Below are 27,875 nucleotides of genomic sequence, written 5' to 3'. Positions count from 1 at the left end.
CAGACCTCTGCCTAGGGATGATGTTTGTTAAGAAATTATCGATTTCGATGCCATTATCGAATCCTCTTATCGAACCGATTCCTTATCGATTCTCTTATCAAATCCAGATAGGTTGTTGTATATGGAAAAAACCACACAATATTTGGTTTAACAAAAACTCACTTTTGGCAGCCTTCACTTATATTTTTTAAGAAAAAAAAAAAAATTAAATAAATAAATATTGACTGTTAGTGCCCCTTTAATTGGACCACCTAAGAAAAATACATGCAGGGAAAAACCTGCATTCATTTGTATTATTTATTAGACAGACCTGCAAACTCTGGAGTGGTGTAGGCTGCAAGATACCGTTAATGTTATCAGACACATGCAAAAAGGCTAATGTTAACGTTAACGTTAGCCACTGACTATGCTTTGGTAACGTTAGTCTAGCTAACATTACTGCAGTCCTGGTTGACAAAAGAGGCAACGTTATTTTAGCCTAAAGGCTACAAGTGAGCAGATATAGAAATGAATTGGCAACAGTTAACGTTAGTTACTCACCGGCACTATCACTGGGACTGCAGGTTGAAGCAGAGGAAGAGGGGCGTGCTTCGTCATCTCTGTCGCTTCTTCTCCACGACACCTTTCTCTAACCTTCAGGTTATGTACGGCCTGAACATGTTTCAACATGTTTGTTGTACTGCTCCCCTTAAAGTAAAGCGAAGCCTGGCAATAATTGCAGATAGCCATTTCCTCGTCGTATTTCTTAGTAAAGTGAAGCCATGCCTTAGAGCGTTTTTTCCGGTCCATTGTTGTTGCTGCTTCTGTATCTGCCGCCGAATGACTGAGCTACGTCATTTCCTGTGACGTGCCACAGGACATTTCCTGTGGCACGGGATTCGTTCCCAGGGATTCGAATAGAGAACCAAATCTTCTTCTTTACTATAGTGGCTTCGATAACGGGAACCGTCGAATCCATGGAATCGGTTCTTTTCTTATTGAACAATCGGGAGAACCGGCTTTCGAACATCATCCCTACCTCTGCCTGGGCCTACCTCCCCTACTTTGGCTAGCGGGAGTCATGACTAGTCTTAGTGCAGAGAAGACAGAACCTGCAGACCCTCTTCCGTCGTTTGGTAAAAGAAGGTAAAAGTAATTGTCAGTCACGGTAAGAACGTTGTGACAGGGGTAACTGGGATTAGTTTGAAAACTGAGAAAGATACCGCTGTGATTTCCATCATTGCTTGTCACATTTTTACACTTGTACCGTCACTCGTGGTTCTATTAGATATACTTCTATTTCTTTTTTCTCTCTATGTGTGCAGTGGAGGGACATTTCCGGATGATGACGGCTCTCGTCAGCAAGTGAGAAATTCTGTGTTTGTTGGTGAAAGTGACAATCACGGGATGCAGCTCTCTGACAACAGCGTGTGGGGCCCAGGCGGCGCTGACCTCACTGGCAGGACTCTCCCGCGGGGCATGTGAGTAAGCTAAAATGTGTCATTTCAACTCAAGTCCCTGAGTGACTTGTACAGTTAGAAGTGGTTGTCATGAGAAAGAAACACCACCAAAGGCTTCTATTGTCAGCTGTCTGATCAGTCATTCACAAGTTGCAGACATTCTTCGTGTATGTTTTATGCTTAGCCTTTGTCCGTCTTAAACATTAATTTATGTTCTACACATTTATTTCACCTTTAAGAGGATTTTTGAACTGTTGAGAGTGATCTACAGCGGTATTTTGTTTGGTAAATGAGAGATGATGAGGGAACATTATCACACTTCACATCTCTTTCATGTAAATGTCGCCTCTTTGCTAGGTTGGCATTGCAAATAAAAATCTGTTCTTAATTGCTAAACCCTGCATAATTAAAGGATGAATGAATATACAAATGCATGTAAACTACAAAGTGATGACGCCTGTGTGTTGCTAAAGGTGTATATACTACATTACCTGTTTGAGCTATAAAGAGTTGATATATTGTTACATGTTGCTACTGCTGTTTCAAAAAAATAGGAAAAGGGCATTGCAAGGGAGGAAGAGACAGGAAGTGTTAATAATAAGACCACTACACTGCTTAGTAATCATTGTTTATTTCATAGGAGCAGATCCTTTCACACATGGGCGTCGTTAGGCCTATTTTGAAGCCCCCCTAAATAATTTGGTGTCATTTATTTTATTTTATTTTTTTATAATAAAAGTGCAGACAAATTCAATATAAATATGCAGGAATAGGAGTTTCAATAAATAATAATCCAACCTGTCATTATTCACTATATGATCATAGATCAAGGTGGAAACCAATGTTCCCTCTAAGGTGTACGCCTGCACAATTGCGCACTGCTCACGCATCCTTTACGCACAGCTAATCTATGCTACACACAAAATCAAATCCCATCTCAACTGTAAGCAAAATAAACACATAATTAGTTCTGTAGGATTTTGCAATGCAACTCTGTGAGTGACAAGTGACAACAAGAGGCCAGAACAGATAAAACAATGTTCGTCAACACTCTTCAATCAATGCGGTGCTTCTCAAATATTTTCTGGTACTCCCCCCTTTTGGAAAAATAAAATCTTTCACGCCCCACCACTCTCCACCATGACTATAAATAGGATAATCTGTCTATAAAATTGTTATAACTATACCTCTGCATAACATTAAAGAAGACAGAAGGTCCATCGATCACTTCATTGAGAAAAACTGTTAATTGTCGACCATAACCTAACCAAAAACATTAGTAAAAAACTTCTATCCAGCAAAACTGGTCATTTTTTGTGACTTCCACTATTTCTACTTTCAGCTTCCTTTTCTTTGACACACTGCTATTAGAAGAGTCTGCCTCAAGCTTCGAGGACATCATAATTAGAAAAAAGTTCACAACAAAAACAAGAGTGACCTTTCTTACTATAGTGTCGCAACTGCGTATTCTTCTGCAGCACTTTTGTAACTTGTTTTCAGGGATTGTATACAGTATCAACAATTAATAGAAAGGTGTTGTAACTACAAAACATCAGTACACGAAATATGGAAAAAGGGGATAGCTTGTCAACAAACTGTAACAATGTTTAACAATGTTTTAAATTGTTAACCAAAAAAAAGTTGCAACATTAATGTCTAAGATGCTGTGTTTGCTTATTTATCTGCAGTGATTTCCCAATCCGGGGCATGCAGATCTACGATGGACCCATCAATGTGCAAAACTGTACGTTTCGTAAATACACCGCTCTGGAGGGACGGCACAGTAGTGCTTTTGGTTTTCGACTCAACAACTCGTGGCAGAGTTGCCCCAACAATAATGTGACAGACATCACCTTCGACCACGTACCTGTGAGTGAGCGTGTGTGTGTGTGTGTGCATGCGTCATTATTTTGCAAGTAGATTGAGGGCACCAAATTTCATGTTATATAATAAAAAAAATAAACCATCCAGTTCCACAATCAAGTTGTATGCTATATTAGCATCAGAAAAGAAGCTTAATTACTATTTGACACCAAATTTGGAATTAAAGTTACTACTAAGTAATTCATAATTAGGAATGGGTAGTGAATTTGGTACCGACCAAATTCTGTCTGTACTAACGGGAACCGATTCACATAAAATCAAACAATACCATTAGAGATGTCCGATAATGGCTTTTTTGCCGATATTCCGATATTGTCCGACTCTTAATTACCGATTCCGATGTCAACCGATACCGATATATTCAGTCGTGGAATTAACACATTATTATGCCTAATTTTGTTGTGATGCCCGCTGGATGCATTAAACAAAGTAACAAGGTTTTCCAAAATAAACCAACTCAAGTTTTGGAAAAAAGTGTCAACATGGGACTGCCATATTTATTATTGAAGTCACAAAGTGCATTATTTTTTTTAACATGCCTCAAAACAGAAGCTTGGAATTTGGGACATGCTCTCCCTGAGATAATCCTAATACCCACTACAACTATGGGAAATACTATACTTTGACTTTCACAAAGTGCATTATTTTTTATTTTTTTTAAACATGCCTCAAAACAACAGCTACAAAAACAATGAAGGCACACAGCTTCAGTCCAGAGTATACTAGAGTAATAAAGTAAACAATAACATAGTCCTCCTTTAGTGCAAGACTGCCTGGCATACTGTATAACAGGAAATTATAAACTGGGCTCAATCTGCCCTGCTCTAACGTATTTGTATGAGTAACACAAATGTGCTGTAAGCTAGTGGTGAGTGCTTGAAGTGACCTAGCAGTCAGTCAGAGCTTCTGAAATGCTGCGTTGAGACAGGGCACCTCCCTTCACTGCGAAGTTGCTTTTGGTGTTTGCTTTTCATCCATCTTCCGCTTGTATTCATCGTGTATCTCCTTATGATTCTTGAAGAGGTGGGAGATTAAATTGCTCGTATTAAAGGAAGGAGGCATTTGCTTTCCTCGCCTTGTTGATACTTTTTACTTTATGGCATCCCCATCCTTTTCTCTTTTTTTTTCATTTCAGTTCATCCTCGCATAACCAACTTTTTGCAGTCATTGCAAATTGCCAGTTTTTTATCCGTCAGAGACACTTTAAAATAATCCCAAACTATAGACATGGAGTCGTTAGTCAGTCACCGAGCGAACTCGCTTGTTAGCCACGGCTACAGCACCGGCAACATCACACTCTTGTTGTTGTTATGCTACGCTCGCAGCGGTTTGATGAGGTCATCAAGCGTCGCCAGTAAACCTCTCATGCTGCAGTCATCAACTCCTGTGTTGTGTGTGGGAGAGGGGAGAGGGGAGGGGCTGCTGACCGGAAGACGCAACTGCTCTGTACTGCTCCCTACGTCCGTGTTTTACCGGATATGTACCGCTCCGTACAGCGGCGTTTTAAAAAGTCATTAATTTTACTTTTTGAAACAGATACCGATCATTTCCGATATTACATTTTAAAGCATTTATTGGCCGATAATATCGGCCGGCCGATATTATCGGACATCTCTAAATACCATATTTCGATACCTTTGTTGCAAGTGATGTCAGGTCTATTTTGCAGACTCTGCACCAGCTCGAACACTTGGCAGGTAGAAAAGTACTCCGAGCGGACTCAGCTAGACTGCCTCTAAGAAATGTTAAATTTCCTATGCCAATAAAGCAAGCCTGCCTGATAGAAAGCACTCAAAAAGAATGCTACACTTTTGTGCTAGCTCGATGCTCTTTTACTTTAGATGTGCCATATACTTGCTACTGATTAGCATTAGAGATTTTACATGGCAATTTTAACACCTCCAAATTTGGTAATGACAACTACTGCTAAGATGCACGTTATAATCAAACAGCTGGTGTGTAATAAGTACAATACTTACACTATTAACACTTTTAAGACTCAACAAAAGACTGGCACATTCAATTTACTTAACTAAGACTACTTGCTGAATGCAGAAACACACCGTGGACAAACTGGAATGAATGCATACTTGCTTACTTGCTGTGATATCTTAAAGGGGACCTATTTTGCAAAACCAACTTCTCTTAGTTATTGGTACCTGTTTTTGTGCAAAAGTTCTGAAAACTTGAAACCAAAGTATACAGGCATGGTGGAGATATTTATAAAACAATTTTGCCTTCCTTCATATTTCGCCGAACGAGCTGTTTGGAATTTTCCCAATTTGTGACGCTTTCCCAATTGGTGACGTCAGTGGATATCTCCATATACTGTTTGGTAAAGTTTTACCCGAAGAGCTTTGTGCGAGTCTACCATTGTAGTTTAAAGTTGTGTTCAATAAGTTCCTTTTTTTTTGTTAAACTCCTGCTGTGTGGCAGACTGGGTGGTACATGCACATGCATCCTCCGCTGTTGCCATTTCTAATAAAAAAGTAGCGCATTGTTCCTTTTGGGAGCACAAAAAACTATAACAAAGATGACGGAGAGAAGACGCTGTTGAAATGGAGCCACGTAAAAAAGACCGCAGACAGAACGGAGACGGCTAGAAAGCGGCTTGAAGATGGTCTGTAAAACAATAGGAAGTGTTTTAAATGTAGAAAAATTAGATTGGGTTATTAAACAAAAATAACATCTATTACCACATGAACACACACACACCGTTGAATACCTGTTTCGATTACCAGGCGTTTGTACAGAATTGGTTCAAATGTGAAAGGTGCCCATCCCTATTTATGATATATTTTAGCAACAGAATGTAATTATTTGTTTGTACATTTCAATTCATTTACTTAGAATTGCTGTCATAAAAAGTCATGGGTCAGGTTTAAAGTGGCGCAGCATTATTGTTATGTTTTTTAGAGATGTTGTATGCATGGACTTGGTGGCTAAAAACCAGTGAAACTAAATCTGAATCAATGGCGACACCAAGCAGTGCAAGCTCTCTGTGCCTCCCACAGATGACCTCCCGTGTGTTTTTTGGGGAGCCTGGTCCGTGGTTTAATAGGATGCAGATGGACGGAGACAAGACCACCATTTTCCACGATATTGACGGCTCAGTTAGTGAGTATCCTGGTGCTTACCTGGTGAAGCAAGACAACTGGCTGGTCCGCCATCCCGACTGCATTGATGTGCCTGATTGGAGGGCTGCCATCTGCAGTGGCCACTATGCGCAGGTAAATTAATGGATTGTTGTTCATTTACTAACACAGATGCTGTTTTATTTGTTGTGCTAATGCATAGTGTGCATGTGTTATTAAAAAGTATGACTTTCAAGGGGTAGTATAATGCAAAACCAACTTTTCTCACCTGCTTGTTCCTTGTTGTGTATTTGGGATACCCATAAGTCCAGAGAATTTGAAATCACACCATGATGGAGATTTTTATAGAATAATCTTGCCTTCTTCCAAAATTGCTCCAAACAAGCCGTTTGGAATTTGAGACTTTAGTGATGTATTTGACCTTTGTTACATCAGCGAATATCTCCATTTATGGTGGAGGTTTACCCGCCATTTTTATTTAGCTGTAGGCCAAAGTTGTAGTCAATAATTTCCTTCTTTTTCTCTATCCTCTTGTTGTGGGACATGTACATGTACTGCATATGCATGCCAAAATCCCTGGTTGTTCTAAATAAATGTAGCATATAGTTCTAACTTATATCTGTCAATAGACTCGATATGGACGCAGTCAAAGGGGGCTGTGCCTGGTGTAGGCTTTGGCATATACGAAAGACCGCCCACAAAACGGCACATCCTGAAAAGACAGTCAGAAAGAAGCTTGTAGACTGTCTGTAAAACTAAATCTATGCAAAATGTTGACCACGGGACCACCATTACATGTAATGTAGACTACAAGGCAGTGTTTTGAATGTAGAAATCAAATCATAATATGACCTCTTTAAAACAGTCCCATTTTGGGTTAGTTAGAAAGCTTAAACATACAGTAAATGTACAGTGATGACTCAGTTTTCATACGCCCGGTTTTAAGCATAAATGTGCACCACAAATATGTATCGGTTTTCATACAGTGTCTTAGTTGTAGCATACAGTAATAGTCCAATCAAAGTCAACGAGAGCCTTAGAGTCCATGTTTCCAGAGTGTTAGTGAATGCACCACACTGCTAAAGTAGGGCCTGACAAATGTAACGTGTTGTACCGTAAAGCTGTATTGTGTATGTGTGGGATTGCATCAGTTGCAAACAATGTTGTGTGAATGTGCAGTCGTCGTTTGTGCTTTTTTGGATAGAACGTGAGTACCAGCACTTTAAAGATGGTGAGAAACACTATTGAATTCAAGAAATAACTCTCCTCGTCCTCCCTTACTGATAAGCGTCTTCAATAAAAGGTAGTGATGTTAAATTTATGGGGGAAATTGTTGGTTTTCATATGCTTTGCTTTTAAACTGACCCTTTGGGACAAATTAGTCAGAAAAACCCAATTTAAAGTGTACTTTTAAATTGTGACATTTTACATTCCACTAAAGAAATGGTCTGAATGGGATTACATGTCAGCCCAGCAACTCCTTGGCTGTTGCTCCTACAGATCTACGTCCAGACACGTAACCCTGCCAACCTGAACATGCACATAGTGAGAGACGAGTACCCCGATCGTCCCCTGACCTTAGAGGGCGCTCTGGGAAAGCGAAAACACTACCAGCAGTTTCAGCCAGTGATCACCTTGGCAAAAGGCTACACCATCCACTGGGACCAAGCTGCACCTGCTGAGGTCACCATCTGGATCATCAACTTCAACAAGTCAGTGGTAACACACATGAACGATCACGTAATTTTATGCTGAGAAATAATCACCAGCCAAATGCACACAATGTGTACGCAGAAGTGTGGTCAGAAGAATGTCATATTGTTTTCGGGATTTAAATCGTTTGAACCGTTCTTTTTGTCGGGTGAAATCTTCTTCAATGAGTTTTAAAAAAATTCAGTTTCAAATTATTTGGAATTTTCTGTAATACACAGAGTCCAAGTGCGTTACAGCCAGACTTTTACGCCCATCATGAACCTGTCACGTTAAAGCAGGGGTGTCAAACTCAAATGCAGAGTGGGCCAAAATTTAAAACTGAACAAAGCCGCGGGCCAAGGTTGAACAAATTAACCTTTTAATAGGGACCCAAACAAGTTTTGCATTGAATATTGAACAAGCACGGCTTATATAACTTTATAGTGACATGCAAAATCGAGTTTCAAATAATAATAATAATAATAATTAAAAAATATCAATGGCATATCAAATATAATTTAAATAAAAATGTAATGCCTCTTTTCTATTTGCAGCCTTCTGAGGTAAATATCAACATTAACTTTTTCCACAGGCTAATACATTTGAAAATAAAATAACAATGAATAAACCAACCATTCAGGACTTTAAACTGCTCAGTTGGCAACACACTGATCTAATCTGATGTGCCCATGCCAGATCCCTGGCATCTTTTCTTGGATGCTAGTTCATTATTGTCGGGGCTCAGGCTTTGAGCTGAGGCAACCTTCATTATCGAACCAAGGTGTTCATCAGTCATTAAATCTCGTATTCCACCCGGTCCACAGTCTTGGGGGCGTGCCTTAAAGGCACTGCCTATAACGTACTCTACGAGCTATCGTCACGTCCGCTTTTCATCCATTCTAACATCGTGCAGACTTAGTCATAAGATATGTGCAGCTTCTGTACGCACACACACGTGAATGCAACTCATACTTCATCAACAGCGATACAGGTTACACTGAGGGTGCCCGTATAAAAAAACGTTAACACTGTTAGAAATATACGCCACACTGTGAATCCACACCAAACAAGAATGACAAACACATTTCGGGAGAACATCCGCACCGTAACACAACATAAACACAACAGAACAAATACCCAGAATCCTTTTCAGCACTAACTCTTCCGGGACGCTACAAAATACTACTAAAGGCAACTGGATTCTTGTTTGTTGAAGATTTTTCAGAAGAGTTCAGTTGTATTGCTTAGTCCTTTGTGGATTATATGACCTGACGACGGACAATCTTCACACACTCATATTGTTATACTATTTGACTCCAACCAGAATTTTAACAGATGTCCAGATTTTGGAATAATACAAACATTAAACCATTTGTTCAATAATCAGGTTTTTGTGCAAAATAAAAAAATTAATTAAATCAAAAGGAACATTTTTCTTAAAGATATTTTTAATAATCACCTTCCTATGGAGACATCCATAGTGCTTCACTTCAAAAAGTATACATTCACTGTTTAGCAGTGTTTATGATAGAGCAGGTCTCCAACTTTCATCAGTATGAAAACTACTTTGACCAAAATAAAAGAGAGCTGAGATATTTTTCTTCTATTTATATGACTGACTACATTTAATTTTTGTTTTAAAAAAAACACACGTTGACGTCAGCAGTGTGGTCATTGTTTTATGCTCTGTACCGAGGATGTCGTTGTGGCTTGTGCAGCCCTTTGAGACACTTGTGATTTAGGGCTATATAAATAAACATTGATTGATTGATTGATAATAAATAAATTCATATGAAATATTATATAGAAGCATAACGTCTGAATTGAACAATTATGAAAAATACTAAGAGTTGAAGCAAATATTGACACTTTGTTAAGTTACTGTATCACCAACTACCTGTTGGAGAGCTGTGTAGTGTCACTATCGTTAAGTGTAGTGTCACTTTGGTAAAACTGGACACTATGTTCAGTTTAACAACTTGAACAAACAAGTGTTTTTAGGACAAGACAACAAGAGAGTAAAGTTGCTAAGTCGTAGAATAACTAAGCTAGCACGTACCTCTCAGACGTGATACCCAAATGTGGCTTCCACGTCGGACAAAAGCGATATTCGCCTAATGTCTCAGTTAGGTCTGGACTCCAGATGCAGAGGCGGAACAGCAGGTGAAACAAAAATATATTTATTTGACTAAATCTACAACAAAAATAGTCAGCTGGAGACAACTGGTTGTTGCCAAAAGTAACAAAGCTGAACACTGGAAACAGTGGACTGCTGGCAGGTTTCGCAGGAAGGCGTGACGACGTGAAAGAACCACCAACAAGTTGCCCATTGCCCAAGCTTAAATAGCAACAAGACAACATGAATCAGGTGCAACCAAGTCTGTAATCAACAGAAGAGAGAGAGAGTGAGAAACCGTCAAGACGAAAAGGCAGACATAACAATGCAAACAGGGGAAATATAAAACATGACACTTCGAAGTCCGAACTTTTTAAATTTCTCACATTTGGAATCCACAGTTTGGAATCCTCACATTTGGAATCCACAGTTAACAGTTAACTCTGGCCAGCTAGTTGCCGCTGAGCTGAGGCTGAGTAACTGACAGTCAAGGCAAAGCGAATTCCCGGATGGCAATTGAGTTTGACAAGTGAGCGATCAGGCATTCTGGCATCGAATAGCTTAGTCTGTGGAAGATTGTTGTGAGTGTGTGCCATTCGATGGAATCTTTTGATATTTCGAGGACATTTTTTATTCTCACAGTAATAAAAATACGGGACAACGTGTGTCCCTCGACAGCTTAATACGGAACACGTACTTTTGTCTCTAAATACAGGACATTTGCGTTTTTCAAGGGACGGTTGGCAACCTAGCTACTTCCGTCAACAATATGGAGAGGATGCTACCACTAATCATGGGAAACCTTGCGAGAGCCAACGACGACTACTTTGGGACAAATGAACCAGTTATAGTGAAATTGTGTATATTTTTTCACTTAAGTATAGAGAATAAGGCCCTAAAATGTTGTTTCAGTGTGGTGTGTTTTAATAAAGATCAACAATATTTTATTCCCACACAAAAACATCAAAATCCGGGACATTTGTAACTTAATTCGGGATGTCCATGGACAAGGTTAATTTACAGGAGTCTTCCGCAAAATTCGGAAGAGTTGTCAAATTGAGGAGTAGGTGTTGCCACTATCCGATCGGTACCAGAAGACACAATCAGTCCAAACATTATATATCTAGAATGCACTCTCAAATACTTTAAGAGCCAAAGCTGAACAGTGGCAGTTTGAGGATTAGCTCAGTGGCCAACATGCCTGTCTCTCATGCCAAAAGTCTCAGGTTCAAAGCACAGGCGGACCGACAACAAGAAATTAATTAATGAATCAGTGATGTGCAAGCTACTTGGAAAAATGTAGTAAGCTAAGCTACGAGTTACTTTCAATTAAAAGTAGCTAAGCTACAGGGGAAGCTATCCCTGGAGAATTGTAGCAAGCTACACTACAAGCTACATGGCAAAAGTAGCTTGATACATCAAATTTACATTTAATGGCATTTATATGTATGGGCCCACGTGTATAATATCAATGTTAATGTAACTGAGGGTGTACAAATGGACCTAATAAGGGTCCACTGCTATTAATTATCTGTCATTTAGCTGGGGACACCCTACAACTACTTATAGGGGTCCCCGCACCTCATTGTACGTATTTATTTTAGTTTGCCTTTTCTTTGGCCCACACCTATTGAATGCCGGGGGTGGCGTGTGATCTCAGGGAACATGCTTTTTTTGCCATACCAGAATATGATGAAGCGTATGTAGCACTTGGCTTTACTGTAACCACAGTGAGAGACAAGGAAAGACCGGTGTGTTGTTTCCTTTAATTCTAATAAGCTTGCAATGTTATGCAGAGATATAGTTATAACAATGTTGTAGACAACTTATACTATTTATAGACTCAATATGGCCAAGGACACACATTATTGTGGGTTTCCTGCACGTCATCTTCCTCACTAAATGAAAAATCTAAACTGTGGGAGAGAATTCCTCTGATCATTTTCAAGTATGTTTCTTTTTTTTTGAAGCGTGTCTCTGTCTCTGACTCCCTCGTCGTCATGTGACATGAGTGCGTGATTGTTATGATATTGCTTCTTGGTTCCGATGACCCACCTTATCTTGCCTCTTATTGGCCAGTCCATAATGTATCGCCCTAACCTTAGCCAATTGTGACTCATCATACGAACACCAACCAATCATCATGGATTGTTTCCGTATGTATGGATGTTCTCATTCATCCAGGTCATTGTATTTTCTCCGTATATTTTTTGTCCTGGATTCGAAGTCCATTTTCTCTATTTGTAGCTTGTAAGTTTGATTTAAGCTACCTCGCAACATGGGTCTAAAAGTAGCTAAGCTACAGGAAACGCTACTTGTTAAAAAAAAAAGTAGCTAAGCTACTGCCAAGCTACTGGAAAACGTGGTTAAGCTACGTAGCTTAGCTACAGGTAGCTTGTGACTGCCCGTCACTGGAATGAACCAGACAGTTTAAATAAGTATGTCAAATTGAGCAAGCTTACTTTTTAAGCTAAGTTTGCAGCCGTAACCCAATGAGTCGTATAGTTTAATTTATTCCAACCATTACAACACACTTTGAATATTTCAATATTCATACTGCGTTTCAGTACAGTTTCCGGTCATTGACATTCAAACCATTTCAAAGTCAAACAATTTCTACCATTCGTTCTACATTCTAATAGCGTTTCAGTTGAGCGTTAACTTTTCAATACTCAAACCATTCCTAAATTTGAAATATGTTCCTCATTCGTTATACATTAATTCATTCCTAATTTCAGTTCAGCTTCAGCATTGGGGCAATCACACGCAATTTCTATGGAAATTGCTTCAGCTCGTTTCAAGTGTTGCATTAAGAGCTTTTTGCTGTTAAACATCATTGGTTTTGAAAACAGAGTTCTAATAAGTCCACAGGCTTCAACTGTTATTGGATTTACTCTTAAAATATGGCAAGCCTCTCAAAGTGTTTGTTTTTTTAGCAGCTCATGACCTCGCACAATGGAGAGCAATGCAAATAACTCTAGCACCATCTGCTGTTCACAATGAGTTATAGCAGGAATCATGCTGTCATTTGTATTAAGGAAAGAATACGGTTAGACATGCGTATACTTTGCATTTTAACCTGCAATATTCAGTGTAAACTATGACATTTATAAATAACCTTTTGAACCTCAGGGATCAGGTTAGGATTTAAAATTTTTGATTTTGTGTTGACTTTTAGAACAAAAGCATTCACAACCACAAAGTAACAATTTCTCAACACTTTATCATTTTAAATGGTTGTAAAAAACATTTGAATTGCTCTGGATCTATTCTTATTTTGTTCATTTTTTTTTTATTTTTAGAAAAGACTGGATCGATGTAGGCATCTGCTACCCCCAAGGGACCACCTTTGTCATCATCTCTGACATCCACAATCGCCTAACTAAACAGACGCGCAAGACCGGAGTCTTCATGAGGACCATGCAGAGGGAGAAGATCAACCAGTCACACCTGACCCGAGGCTATTACTACTGGGAGGAAGAATCCGGGTCAGACACACACGCACACACACACACACACACACACACACACACACACACACACACACACACACACACACACTCACACTCAATTCACAAATGTATTTTTGTATATTTTTAAGTGTCATACTTGTTTGGAACATGTCCTGCTTTTCACTAAAGTAGAAAAACAACAAAGGTTACAAAAGTTCAATTAAAAACTCATCTATGAATGCTAAACATTTTATTCCGGCAGTTGCAGCGGGGACAAAGGTCAAGCTATAAAAAAGATAGGGATGTTCCTTCAGATCAGGGTTTTTTGCTATCATTCCCATACCAAACACACATATTAACTGTAATGGTTTTGAAGGTATTTATGGTGAGTTTTATTGACACTAACAATATCATCACAATATTTAAAGTAGTTCCTTATTCTCTTTTATCACATAGCAAATGAGCAAAACGCATAAAACCTAAACGAAAGCAAAACTACTCTTTTAAATCTTTTTGGGGTTTTTCCTCAAAGTCGTCATTGTTTCCATGGAATTATTTCCTGAATGTGTAAACAAAACAAAAATAAGATTCTTTGACAATAAGAATATTGATGTAATTACCCTAATATCGATCATAATCTGATACTATCCTTGGTATCAACACCACCTATGAGGGGCCGTTAGGGACATTATTCAGAATTACATACACTACTGAAATGCTCTCACACAAACAACTGAAATATTTTTCTTTTATACACACTACTGAAACACTCTTATAAACACTACTGAAATGCTCTTACATAAACAACTGAAATCTTTTTCTTTTATACACACTACTGAAACCCTCTTATAAACACTACTGAAACACTCCTATAAACACTACTGAAACGCTCTTATAAACACTACTGAAATGCTCTTACATACACTACTGAAACACTCTTATAAACACTACTGAAACACTCTTACATACACTACTGAAACACTCTTATAAACACTACTGAAATGCTCTTACATACACTACTGAAATGCTCTTACATACACTACTGAAACACTATTATAAACACTACTGAAACACTCTTATAAACACTACTGAAACGCTCTTATAAACACTACTGAAACACTCTTACATAAACTACTGAAACACTCTTACATAAACTACTGAAACACTCTTATAACACTACTGAAACACTCTTACATACACTACTGAAACACTCTTATAAACACTACTGAAACACTCTTACATACACTACTCAAACACTCTTATAAACACTACTGAAACACTCTTATAAACACTACTGAAACACTCTTACATACACTACTGAAACACTCTTATAAACACTACTGAAACACTCTTACATACACTACTGAAACACTCTTATAAACACTACTGAAACACTCTTATAAACACTACTGAAACACTCTTATAAACACTACTGAAATGTTTTTGTCTCACGCACACACACGCACACACCTGGAATTATTTTTCACTAGTATGTATAAACGGATTTCACCTGTGTGTGTGTGTGTGTGTGCTTTTTACACGTGCGTGTGAGAGACAACAATTTCAGTAGTATGTGTGCAAAGATTTCAGTTATATGTATGAGCGCATCTTACCAGTGTGTATGCAAGCATCTTACTATTGTGTGTGAGCGATGTTGCATTCCGGTTCCGGTCACCAATAATCCCCGCCCCTTTTCAGGCAAGTTTTTTTTTTTTTTTTTTAAAGCCAAGTTGTGGACAAAATGTCTGCGGACAAGTAGCTTAACCGAGGTGGGAGCTCCACTTCATAATTTGAGGGCTTCAGCTGAGAATATAAGAACACTTTCAATGCAACAAGGGTCGGGCTGCCGCCGTGCAGGACGCGGCACCTGAGCGGCCACACAGGTGCCTTTCTCCTCCCGACAGCCAAGCAGCCTGGAGCAAATGTTACCTTGCGAGTTTACACTGCAGCATCATCAAGTGCAACGTTTCAGTTCATGGACATCGAAGCAAGAGGAGGAAAAGGTAATTAGACATTATTTATTTCTAAATGATTGTAGAATCACACGAAATGTAAGGCGACGTGGCATTGTAGTGAGCTACAATGGTAACATGTCGAAATGTGAGTCACGTCGTGGTACGTCAGTAGCTGATCAAATACTAATGATAATGGATTACATTTATTTAGCGCTTTTCTATCGACTTGATAAGGGGTCCCCAAACTACGGCCCGCGGGCCGGTTACTGCTTGCCAAAGTCCAACATCTGGTTCGCTGGAGAAAAAAAATGTTGTATTATTATTTTCAATCTGTCAATTCTAATCCATATTTTGGTGTCCCCTAGCCGCTCAGGCTAATCATATTGTCTAAAAATGCATTTCCCTGTATGACTTATATCGTCTTAGCTGTTTTCATGTGATCTGATTGTTACATTCTTATTTCAGAGTCACCACGCAGCTGCATGACCATTTCAACAAAGACGGAATAAACAACCTCTGGATTCATGGAACTTCTCTGCACACAAATATATTAATTGGAATATTCAATAAATTTCACATAGAAACATTGTGATTATTATTTACAACAGTGTGTTGAAAACAACCTTTTTTGGCTCAGAAAGGTTCCTTATGTCTTATTATTCATATGCTTTCAATACTTGTCGGTGTGTAATTCCAGACATAGATGTAAACATTAATGAGACAACAATGAACATTTTTCAACAAGTGAACCCACTTGAAAATGATGGCAACTATGGAATAGACATTTTCACTTCAATTCTGCACTTTATTCAGTGAACATGGGAATTATAAGGTTTGTTAAAATGTTTTCTTCACTTGTGCAGTGTATTCTGCAAATTAACATTTTGTTTAAACATTTTGTAAAAAATAAATAAATAAGGAACCTGTTATACGGACCTGTATGAAGTTGCCCACTTTATTATTGCAAATAATCAAAATAACACTTCAGTGCCCCTACCGAAAATCTCCCGGGGCAACCATACTACCGAATTTCTCCCGATTTTCACCCGGACAACAATATTAAGGGCGTGCCGTCATGGCACTGCTTTTAGCGTCCTCTACAACCTGTCGACGCGTCCGCTTTTTCACCATACAAACAGCGTACCGGCCCAGACACATGTTGTACTGTATTTTTCGGATTATAAATCGCAGTTTTTTTCATAGTTTGGCCGGGGGTGCGACTTATACTCAGAAGCGACTTATGTGTGAAATTATTAACACATTAGCATAAAATATCAAATAATATTATTTATCTCATTCACGTAAGAGACTAGACCTCTAAAATTTCATGGGATTTAGCGATTAGGAGTGACAGATTGTTTGGTAAACGTATAGCATGTTCTATATGTTATAGTTATTTGAATGACTCTTACCATAATATGTTACGTTAACATACCAGTTGGTTATTTATGCCTCATATAACGTACACTTATTCAGCCTGTTGTTCACTATTCTTTATTTATTTTAAATTGCCTTTCAAATGTCTATTCTTGCTGTTGGCTTTTATCAAATAAATGTCCCCAAAAAATGCGACTTATACTCCAGTGCGACTTATATATGTTTTTTTCCTTCTTTATTATGCATTTTTGGCCGGTAAATGGTAAATGGGTTATACTTGTATAGCGCTTTTCTACCTTCAAGGTACTCAAAGCGCTTTGACACTATTTCCACATTAACCCATTCACACACACATTCACACACTGATAGTGGGAGCTGCCATGCAAGGCCCTAACCACGACCCATCAGGAGCAAGTGTGAAGTGTCTTCCTCAAGGACACAACGGACGTGACAAGGTTGGTAGAAGGTGGGGATTGAACCAGGAACCCTCAGGTTGCTGGCACGGCCACTCTCCCAACTGCGCCACGCCAGTGCGACTTATACTCCGAAAAATACGGTAGTCCTGGGTTCAGTCCCGGGCTCGGGATCTTTTCTGTGTGGAGTTTGCATGTTCTCCCCGTGACTGCGTGGGTTCCCTCCGGGTATTCTGGCTTCCTCCCACCTCCAAAGACATGCACCTGGGGATAGGTTGATTGGCAACACTAAATTGGCCCTAGTGTGTGAATGTGAGTGTGAATGTTGTCTGTCTATCTGTTTTGGCCCTGTGATGAGGTGGTGACTTGTCCAGGGTGTAGTTCCTTCCGCCCCAATGCAGCTGAGATACGCTCCAGCACCTCCCGCGACCCCAAAAAAGGGACAAGCGATAGAAAATGGATGAATGCATGGATGTTTACTGCGATGAGGTGGAGACTTGTCCAGGGTGTACCCCGCCTTCCGCCCAATTGTAGCTGAGATAGGTTCCAGCGCCCCCCGCGACCCCGAAGGGAATAAGCGGTAGAAAATGGATGGATGGATGGGCATGGATGTTTACATTTATTTTGACGGCACATTTTATATTCTTGCCAAACTGTCTTTTAACATATACTTGTTTGGACAGCTAAAATGTAAACAAATAAGCTGAACATATGCCTTGTATGACACCTGGCTTAAGTTTATTGCACAAACCCCTTACCATTGCAAATATTAAAACAACACTGCCATTGGTTTGTGCTGTAAAAAAAAAAGTGTTTGTGCTGTTAAGTTTGTTGTTATTCCAAAATAGATTTTCTGACTGGTGATGTCATCCAGCCCCCCCACCTCTTCAAAATCTTCCCACACTTGTCCCAATTGTTTGTGCTGAATATTTTTTGGGTCCAAAATTATAGTTTAAGTTAATGTGTTAATATTTACACCTAGCCCCAAACCTAAATACAATAATCACAAACAAAAACATTGTGTATCACAAACGTTTGGGGAGATTTTGACAAAGTGTGTGTGATAATGGGGGCTGGATGACATTACTAGTCAGAACATGTATTTTAAAATACCGTAACTTAAAAACCTCAACGGTAGAAACATAAATGTTCACAGCACAAACATATTGCAGTGTTATTTTGATATTTGCAATAATAAAGTGGGCAACTTCATACAGGTCTGTATAACAGGTTCCTTATTTATTTATTTTTTTACAAAATGTTTAAACAAAATGTTAATTTGCAGAATACACTGCACAAGTGAAGAAAACATTTTAACAAACCTTATAATTCCCATGTTCACTGAATAAAGTGCAGAATTGAAGTGAAAATGTCTATTCCATAGTTGCCATCATTTTCAAGTGGGTTCACTTGTTGAAAAATGTTCATTGTTGTCTCATTGTTTACATCTATGTCTGGAATTACACACCGACAAGTATTGAAAGCATATGAATAATAAGACATAAGGAACCTTTCTGAGCCAAAAAAGGTTGTTTTCAACACACTGTTGAAAATAATAATCACAATGTTTCTATGTGAAATTTATTGAATATTCCAATTAATATATTTGTGTGCAGAGAAGTTCCATGAATCCAGAGGTTGTTTATTCCGTCTTTGTTGAAATGGTCATGCAGCTGCGTGGTGACTCTGAAATAAGAATGTAACAATCAGATCACATGAAAACAGCTAAGACGATATAAGTCATACAGGGAAATGCATTTTTAGACAATATGATTAGCCTGAGCGGCTAGGGGACACCAAAATATGGATTAGAAAAGACAGATTGAAAATAATAATACAACATTTTTTTCCTCCAGCGAACCGGATGTTGGACTTTGGCAAGCAGTAACCGGCCCGCGGGCCGTAGTTTGGGGACCCCTTATCAAGTCGATAGAAAAGCGCTAAATAAATGTAATCCATTATCATTAGTATTTGATCAGCTACTGACGTACCACGACGTGACTCACATTTCGACATGTTATCATTGTAGCGCACTACAATGCCACGTCGCCTTACATTTCGTGTGATTCTACAATCATTTAGAAATAAATAATGTCTAATTACCTTTTCCTCCTCTTGCTTCGATGTCCATGAACTGAAACGTTGCACTTGATGATGCTGCAGCGTAAACTCGCAAGGTAACATTTGCTCCAGGCTGCTTGGCTGTCGGGAGGAGAAAGGCACCTGTGTGGCCGCTCAGGTGCCGCGTCCTGCACGGCGGCAGCCCGACCCTTGTTGCATTGAAAGTGTTCTTATATTCTCAGCTGAAGCCCTCAAATTATGAAGTGGAGCTCCCACCTCGGTTAAGCTACTTGTCCGCAGACATTTTGTCCACAACTTGGCTTTAAAAAAATAAAAAAAAAACCTGCCTGAAAAGGGGCGGGGATTATTGGTGACCGGAACCGGAATGCAACATCGCTCACACACACTAGTAAGATGCTTGCATACACACTGGTAAGATGCGCTCATACATATAACTGAAATCTTTGCACACATACTACTGAAATTGTTGTCTCTCACACGCACGTGTAAAAAGCACACACACAGGTGAAATCCGTTTATACATACTAGTGAAAAATAATTCCAGGTGTGTGCGTGTGACAAAAACATTTCAGTAGTGTTTATAAGAGTGTTTCAGTAGTGTTTATAAGAGTGTTTCAGTAGTGTTTATAAGAGTGTTTCAGTAGTGTATGTAAGAGCATTTCAGTAGTGTTTATAAGAGTGTTTCAGTAGTGTATATGTAAGAATGTTTCAGTAGTGTTTATAAGAGTGTTTCAGTAGTGTTTATAAGAGTGTTTCAGTAGTGTTTATAAGAGTGTTTCAGTAGTGTATGTAAGAGTGTTTCTGTAGTGTTTATAAGAGTGTTTCAGTAGTGTATGTAAGAGCATTTCAGTAGTGTATGTAAGAGTGTTTCAGTAGTGTTTATAAGAGTGTTTCAGTAGTTTTTGTAAGAGTGTTTCAGTAGTGTTTATAAGAGCATGTCAGTAGTGTTTATAAGAGTGTTTCAGTAGTGTTTATAAGAGTGTTTCAGTAGTGTTTATAAGAGTGTTTCAGTAGTGTATGTAAGAGCATTTCAGTAGTGTTTATAAGAGTGTTTCAGTAGTATATATGTAAGAATGTTTCAGTAGTGTTTATAAGAGTGTTTCAGTAGTGTTTATAAGAGTGTTTCAGTAGTGTTTATAAGAGTGTTTCAGTAGTGTTTATAAGAGTGTTTCAGTAGTGTATGTAAGAGTGTTTCTGTAGTGTTTATAAGAGTGTTTCAGTAGTGTATGTAAGAGCATTTCAGTAGTGTTTATAAGAGTGTTTCAGTAGTGTATGTAAGAGTGTTTCAGTAGTGTTTATAAGAGTGTTTCAGTAGTTTTTGTAAGAGTGTTTCAGTAGTGTTTATAAGAGTGTGTCAGTAGTGTTTATAAGAGTGTTTCAGTAGTGTTTATAAGAGTGTTTCAGTAGTGTTTATAAGAGTGTTTCAGTAGTGTATGTAAGAGCATTTCAGTAGTGTTTATAAAAGTGTTTCAGTAGTGTATATGTAAGAATGTTTCAGTAGTGTTTATAAGAGTGTTTCAGTAGTGTTTATAAGAGTGTTTCAGTAGTGTTTATAAGAGTGTTTCAGTAGTGTATGTAAGAGTGTTTCTGTAGTGTTTATAAGAGTGTTTCAGTAGTGTATGTAAGAGCATTTCAGTAGTGTTTATAAGAGTGTTTCAGTAGTGTGTATAAAAGAAAAAGATTTCAGTTGTTTATGTGAGAGCATTTCAGTTGTGTATGTAAGAGCATTTCAGTAGTGTTTATAAGAGTGTTTCAGTAGTGTGTATAAAAGAAAAAGATTTCAGTTGTTTGTGTGAGAGCATTTCAGTAGTGTATGTAAGAGGTAATTCTGAATAATGTCCCTAACGGCCCCTCATACAATCCGCCCTCCCCTTACATGTATGCCTGGTCACTACACAGCAACAGAGCACAGGTGTCAAACTCATGGCTAGATCTGGCCAGCCACATCATTTTATATGGTCACAAAAGTCTGGAAATAATATGTGTCAATAAAGTACTTTATCATTCTCTATCTCTTTCCATATTGACCAAAAAATTATGACAATAAAGCAATCTGTCCTATCTTTTAACCTTCAATCCATCCATCCATCCATCCATTTTCTACCGCTTGTCCCCTTAATGTTACCTAAAATTGTAACAAATATTACATTATTTCATCTGCAAAGACACTTGAGGCTCTCAGGAAGACAAGAAATAACGCCAAACGCATTGCAAGGCAATGTGCTAACAGCTACTGGCTCGACCTCTGCAAGAGTATCCAACTGGCTGCAGATAACGGTAATTCTCGTGGCATGTATACAGGTATGAAGAAAGCTTTCGGACCAACTACCAAGAAGGTAGTGCTACTGAAATCCTCCACTGGAGAAGTCATCACAGACCGTGGGCTCCAGATGGAAAGATGGGTCGAGCACTACCAGGAACTCTACTCCCGGGATATTGCAGTCAATGACACTACAATTGAGAACATCAAGAACCTACCTGTCATGGATGATCTCGACAAGCTCCCAACCTTAGCGGAGCTCAAGAAGGCAGTCAACTCCCTTACCTGTGGCAAAGCTCCAGGGAACGATGGCATTCTCACTGAGATCATCAAGAACAGTAAGGACACTGTTCTTCTAGACCAGGGGTCGGCAACCTTTACCAGTCAAAGAGCCATTTTGACCAGTTTCACAAATTATAGAAAACAATGGGAGCCGCAAAATTTTTTTGAAATTTTTAAATGAAATAACACTGCATACAATGAATTTTTTTTTGCTTTGTGCTATGTATAAACCAGGGATCTCAGACACGCTGCCCACACCTTTATATGGAATTTGAAAGCTGGTGCGTCACACGGGTTCAAAATGAATGGCGCTTGTCAGCGTCATGTGTGCCATGATGGTACAGCATATAACACCCACTACAATCAGCGTGCCTGATCAGCCACACGTTTGAGGCTTCCGCTTGCTCATGTAGGTGACAGCAAGGCATACTTGGTCAACAACCACACAGGCTACACTGACGGTGGCGGTATAAAAAAAACTTTAACACTCTTACTAATAATGCGCCACACTGTGAACCCACACCAAACAAGAATGACAAACACCGTAACACAACATAAACACAACAGGACAAATACCCAGAATCCTATGCAGCTCTAACTCTTCCGGGATACATTATACACCACCGCTACCAAACCCCGCCCACCTCAACCGACACACAGAGAGAGGGGGGGCGGGGGGGTTGATGTGTGAGGGAGCAGGGTTGGGGTGGGGGCGGGATTTGGTGGTAGAAGGGGTGTATAATGTAGCCCGGAAGAGTCAGGGCTGCATGGGATTCTGGGTGTTTGTTCTGTTGTGTTTATGTTGTGTTAAGGTGCAGATGTTCTCCCGAAATGTGTTTGTCATTCTTGTTTGGTTTTGGTTCAAAGTGTGGCGCATTATTAGTAAGAGTGTTAAAGTTGTGTTATATGGTCACCGTCAGTGTAACCTGTGTGGCTATTGAGCAAGTATGCCTTGCTGTCACATACGTGTGCAAGCAGAAGACGTATGGCGCATGACAAGTGTTGGGCTGGTACGCTGTTAATACAGAATGTAGAGGGCGCCAAATGTTGTACAATCATGGCACGCCCTTGTTATAGCTGTAAGGGTGAAAATCGGTGAATAATAATCCCGGAAGTTTTCTGCGAGAGGCAATGAAATCCGGAAATTACACGGGTACATGGGGGGGTACAGCAAGTAAGCTGCTGAGCCGCATCAGTGATCAAAGAGCCGCATGCGGCTCCGGAGCCGCGGGTTGCCGACCCCTGTTCTAGACCATCTTCATGAGCTTCTATGTCAATGCTGGGATGAAGGAACAATTCCTCAGGATATGCGTGACTCAAACATCATCACACTGTACAAAAATAAAGGTGATCGCAGCGACTGCAACAATTACCGTGGAATATCCCTCCTAAGCACTGTCGGGAAGACCTTCGCTAGAGTGTTACTCAACAGACTGCAATTGCTTGCTGCCCGTGTATATCCAGAATCGCAATGTGGATTCAGGTCGGGGAGATCGACCATTGACATGATATTTTCTATCAGACAATTACAAGAGAAATGCCGTGAGCAGAGACAACCATTGTATATCGCCTTCATCGACCTTACAAAGGCCTTCGATTTAGTTAGCAGGAAGGCTCTCTTCAAGCTTTTGCACAAGATAGGCTGCCCACCAAAGCTGCTGAAGCTGATAACATCATTCCATGAAGATATGCAAGGAACTATCCAGTGTGACGGCTCTGCATCAGCCCCATTCCCAATTGAGAATGGAGTGAAGCAAGGATGCGTGCTTGCTCCTACGCTCTTCGGAATCTTCTTCTCGTTGCTATTGTCAGAAGCATTCAAATCATCTGACGATGGTGTTTACCTGCACACAAGGAGCGACGGGAAACTGTTCAACCTCGTACGTCTCCGGGCAAAGACTAGAGTGCGTAAAGTCCTCGTCAGAGAGATGCTCTTCTCAGATGATGCTGCTCTGGCCTCACCATCAGAGGAAGCACTACAGAGGCTGATCAACAGCTTTTCTGATGCATGCAAAGACTTTGGCTTAACTGTAAGCCTCAAGAAGACCAACATTATGGGACAAGATATGCGCAACATTCCAAGGATCTCCATTGGAAACCACACCCTGCAAGTTGTTGAGAACTTCACCTATCTTGGCTCAACCATATCCAGCAATCTCTCTCTCGATGCCGAGCTCAACATCCGCATCGGCAAAGCATCTACAACGATGGCTAGACTCTCCAAGCGTGCTTGGGAGAACACACTGCTAACCATCAACACGAAAATGAAGATCTATCAAGCCTGTGTTCTCAGCACTCTACTTTATGGCAGCGAGTCATGGACCTCGTATGCACGCCAAGAGCGCCGTTTGAACTCCTTCCATCTTCGGTGCCTAAGGCGGATTCTGGGAATCAAATGGCAGGATCGCATCCCGAATAAGGATATCCTCGAGAAAACAGGAATGAAGACAATCTTCGCTCTCCTTACACAACGACGTCTGAGATGGCTTGGCCATGTAAGTCGAATGGATGACACTCGCATTCCAAAAGACATCCTGTACGGTGAACTGGCCTCTGGAACAAGGGCTGTGGGAAGACTTGTCCTTCGTTTTAAAGATGTGTGTAAGCGTGATATGAAGGCCAGTGACATCAACCCATTAAACTGGGAAGCTTCTTCAGCTGAACGTGGGAAATGGAGGAAGCTAGTGAAGGAGGGCGTACATCAGAGTGATTTAAGAAGAGTAAGACAGTGGGAGGAGAAGCATGAACGTAGAAAGCGAACAGTCACACCCCCACTGAATCAACCAACAATACAATATGTATGCAAGAACTGCAACAAAGCATGCCTGTCAAGAATTGGCTTATATAGTCACAACAGGCGTTGCACATGAATTGACATTTGAGCGCAAAACTCTATTGTCTCTCGAGACAAACAGATCCATCCATCCTATCTTTTAACCTTCAATCCATCCATCCATCCATCCATTTTCTACCGCTTGTCCCCTTAATGTTACCTAAAATTGTAACAAATATTACATTATCATATATTCCTAAAATAGTTTTTGTTCAAGAATACTTATATAATGGCTTGACTTATTATAAATCGAATTGTATACTGTAAAAAATGACGATAGATTTTACAGTAAAAAACTGGGACCTCAGTTGCCAGAATTTTACTGTAAAAAAACTGTCATACCGTTTTTCCATCTAGCAATACAATGTAAAAGCAACAACCGACATTTTTACAGTAAAAAACACTGCCGCTCACTCCCCAGAAATGTAGCGTAAAGCAGTGGTACATTTTTTCCATTTGCTGTAAAAAAACATTGTACATTTTACAATAAAATTCTGGCGACTGAGCTACCAGTTTTTTTACCACAAAATCAACAGATCACTTGCATAGACAATTGTGTAACCATATCACGAGGCTTAGTGTTAGCCTTAAACATATATATTAATATATTATTTGTTATTACAAGCGCTCCTTTGAGGGCAGCCATAAATACGATGTGGCCCTTATTTAAAAACGAGTTGGACAGCCCTGCTCAAGAGTCTTATGAATCTACTTGTTAATTTCCTGTTAATAACTGCTTACTTTCTGCTGCAATGCAGTTCCAGCTTAACTTCTTAAACTGTACAAAGCACTTATTTCTTGAGTTGTTTCAAAATATCTTAGCAGCTAGCACTGCGATTAGAATGCCGTCTTGTCCGCTCCTGCTTGCTGACTTAGTATGTTATGTTTAGCCTCGTCCTCCAGTCCTTAAGCCAAGATATTTTGTTTATTTGCCATAATACAGGTGATGATTATTACCGTGGGGACACGCACCACACTGTGTATGAACATACACAGTTAGCTGTTTGGGCGCCTCTATCAGCCAGCCGAGTGACTGACAATAAATGACGTATCAGCCAGTGGGGATTGGCTTTTGTGGTTAGCATTGAAAAGCATTAATAGACAATGGCCAATTATGGATCTTTTCACGAAAATTGCTCGATACTGATAGGCACATCTCTAGGTAAACAAGGTTGTAAAAATCAGTCTCGGAATGTCTAAAAAAGCTGATAGATAGCACAGCATAAGGCTGGGAAAACAACACTTACAAAGAATGGAGTAACAAGGCAGCCCAGAAAGACGCTGGAGAGACAAGAGGAAAAGGTAACAACCAAAATCTACTAGTTATGAAGGGTGGACAATGACTGAACATACAAAAACAAGATGCAGCCAGGAAGTACCAAGCAAACAAGGAAGTAGTGAAACAAAATAGAAAACTCATATAAACACGGGAATCCATGAATGCATCTTTCTGGTATGAATGCAAGGCTAATATATAATGTTAATTGCTGATTTCATCCACCTGCTTTGTTGCTCCACCCCAGTCTCCAGACAAAGCTGCATGCAAACAGAGCAGTGGCCAGAAAACGCCAGTAATCAGAAACTGACCAAATTAAGAGTTAGTTGGGACGCAGACAATAACATTGGCTTCATACACAAAACATTACAGTATTCTAGGCTAAAACACCTAAGTACAATATATAACAAGACACTTTATTAAGTTAAGAACTGTTCTAATTGGTATACTCGACAGATGTATTGAGTTATGACAAAATAAACCATTAGGGGTGTCCAAATTCGAACTTTCAAATCAAAACAAAATGTTTCTCCAAAATGCATTGATCTCATGTTACATCTTGTGTGTTGCAAACTAACGAAACGCTGATTGATCATGTGATCATGTGGTGCTTGCAGGCTGCTCTTCCTGAAAGTGCAGGCTCATAATGACAGGGATCAGTTTGCCTTCTGCTCCCTCAAGGGATGTGAGAGGGTGAAGATCACGGCCGTCATCCCCAAAGGAAGTCCACCCAGCAACTGCATGGCTCGGGCCTATCCAAGACACGCCGAGCTGCCTGTTGTGGATGTTCCGATGCCCAGGAAGATCCCCAATGACAAACTGGTGAGAGATCACAAAGGAATCCATTTCATTCACAGACAAGTATTAGTACTACAAGGAAATCTTATGAAACAATTGTATAAGACATAAGATAATCAGTCGTTTGCCTATTTGGTAAGAGGAGGGGAAATCGGATAACTAAATCGTCCAAATCTTATGAGCTTGTATATCCTGGCAAATAATGACATTTTAGCAAATACAGGATAATAAATTGAAGGCCAGCAGTCCAAAATGACCGAAAGGATTGTATTAACATGATTTAAGATAAATGTGGGATCAAAAATGGTATTTTTAACGGCACGTTTTTGGTCACAAGGAACATGTCATTTTTTGTGTTGTTTTGGAATGTTTTGACAAGGGAACCTCTGAAAAGAAAAGATGTCTTACTATTAATATTCTTTAATACTATTACTATCATTATTTTAGCAAATACATCACTTTTTGAGGGCTTTTAACATACTATAAACTAACAAATAGGTGTCTTGCCAAAATTGTACATTATAACGTAAATCATCCATTGTGGTTTGCAGGTGCCATTTTAGGGTTGGGGGGATTTGGGCCATCTGCAGTTTTGTTTTTGTCCTGTGTAATATTCTAATGTGGAATTCATCAAGTTTTGGGACACCCTTTGGACAATCCTGCCTGACTGTAAACAGTTGATTTCAAAGAAACATTTTTTAACTACCTCAGCTCTATTAAGTTGTCATGTGTGAATCTTCTCTCAGATGTCAACAGTCTTGTTTGTTGTGTTGAGCGCTAATTGTTGGTTTGTTTGTTGCAGCACTCAGCAGAGCACTTACTGGAGGTTAAAATGGAGTCCTATAATACTCGCTTCTTTCACATCAAGGAGGACTTTGCTTTTACTGAGGTAACCTTTTCTCAACCAGTTTCTTCCCCTCA

General features: G+C 39.5%; 1 protein-coding gene and 2 long non-coding RNA genes across 4 annotated transcripts in view; 2 read left to right on the top strand and 1 right to left on the bottom strand.

The window, feature by feature from the left end:
- cemip (cell migration inducing hyaluronidase 1) overlaps positions 1-27,875 on the top strand; it is a 344,459-nt gene that overhangs the window by 306,223 nt on the left and 10,361 nt on the right. For both annotated transcript variants that reach the window (XM_061963866.2, XM_061963867.2), the window contains 7 exons: positions 1,305-1,460; positions 3,128-3,308; positions 6,338-6,553; positions 7,919-8,130; positions 13,529-13,714; positions 26,774-26,978; positions 27,757-27,843. In XM_061963866.2, coding sequence (XP_061819850.2) covers positions 1,305-1,460; positions 3,128-3,308; positions 6,338-6,553; positions 7,919-8,130; positions 13,529-13,714; positions 26,774-26,978; positions 27,757-27,843 — 1,243 coding nt within the window. The remainder of the gene's footprint in view (positions 1-1,304; positions 1,461-3,127; positions 3,309-6,337; positions 6,554-7,918; positions 8,131-13,528; positions 13,715-26,773; positions 26,979-27,756; positions 27,844-27,875) is intronic.
- On the top strand, positions 15,409-16,217 carry LOC133608561 (uncharacterized). The gene is made up of 2 exons (XR_009815614.2): positions 15,409-15,681; positions 16,099-16,217. It is a non-coding gene; the product is annotated as an uncharacterized lncRNA (long non-coding RNA).
- LOC133608559 (uncharacterized) lies at positions 18,991-19,973 on the bottom strand. The gene is made up of 2 exons (XR_009815612.2): positions 19,527-19,973; positions 18,991-19,109 (listed from the first exon to the last, which is right to left on the bottom strand). It is a non-coding gene; the product is annotated as an uncharacterized lncRNA (long non-coding RNA).

The sequence above is a fragment of the Nerophis lumbriciformis genome, linkage group LG06 (genome assembly GCF_033978685.3).
Source record: "Nerophis lumbriciformis linkage group LG06, RoL_Nlum_v2.1, whole genome shotgun sequence".
NCBI classification, from domain to species: Eukaryota; Metazoa; Chordata; class Actinopteri; order Syngnathiformes; family Syngnathidae; genus Nerophis; species Nerophis lumbriciformis.
The sequence above is the reverse complement of the archived record's forward strand: the minus strand, read 5'-3'. Positions and strand labels throughout refer to the sequence as shown.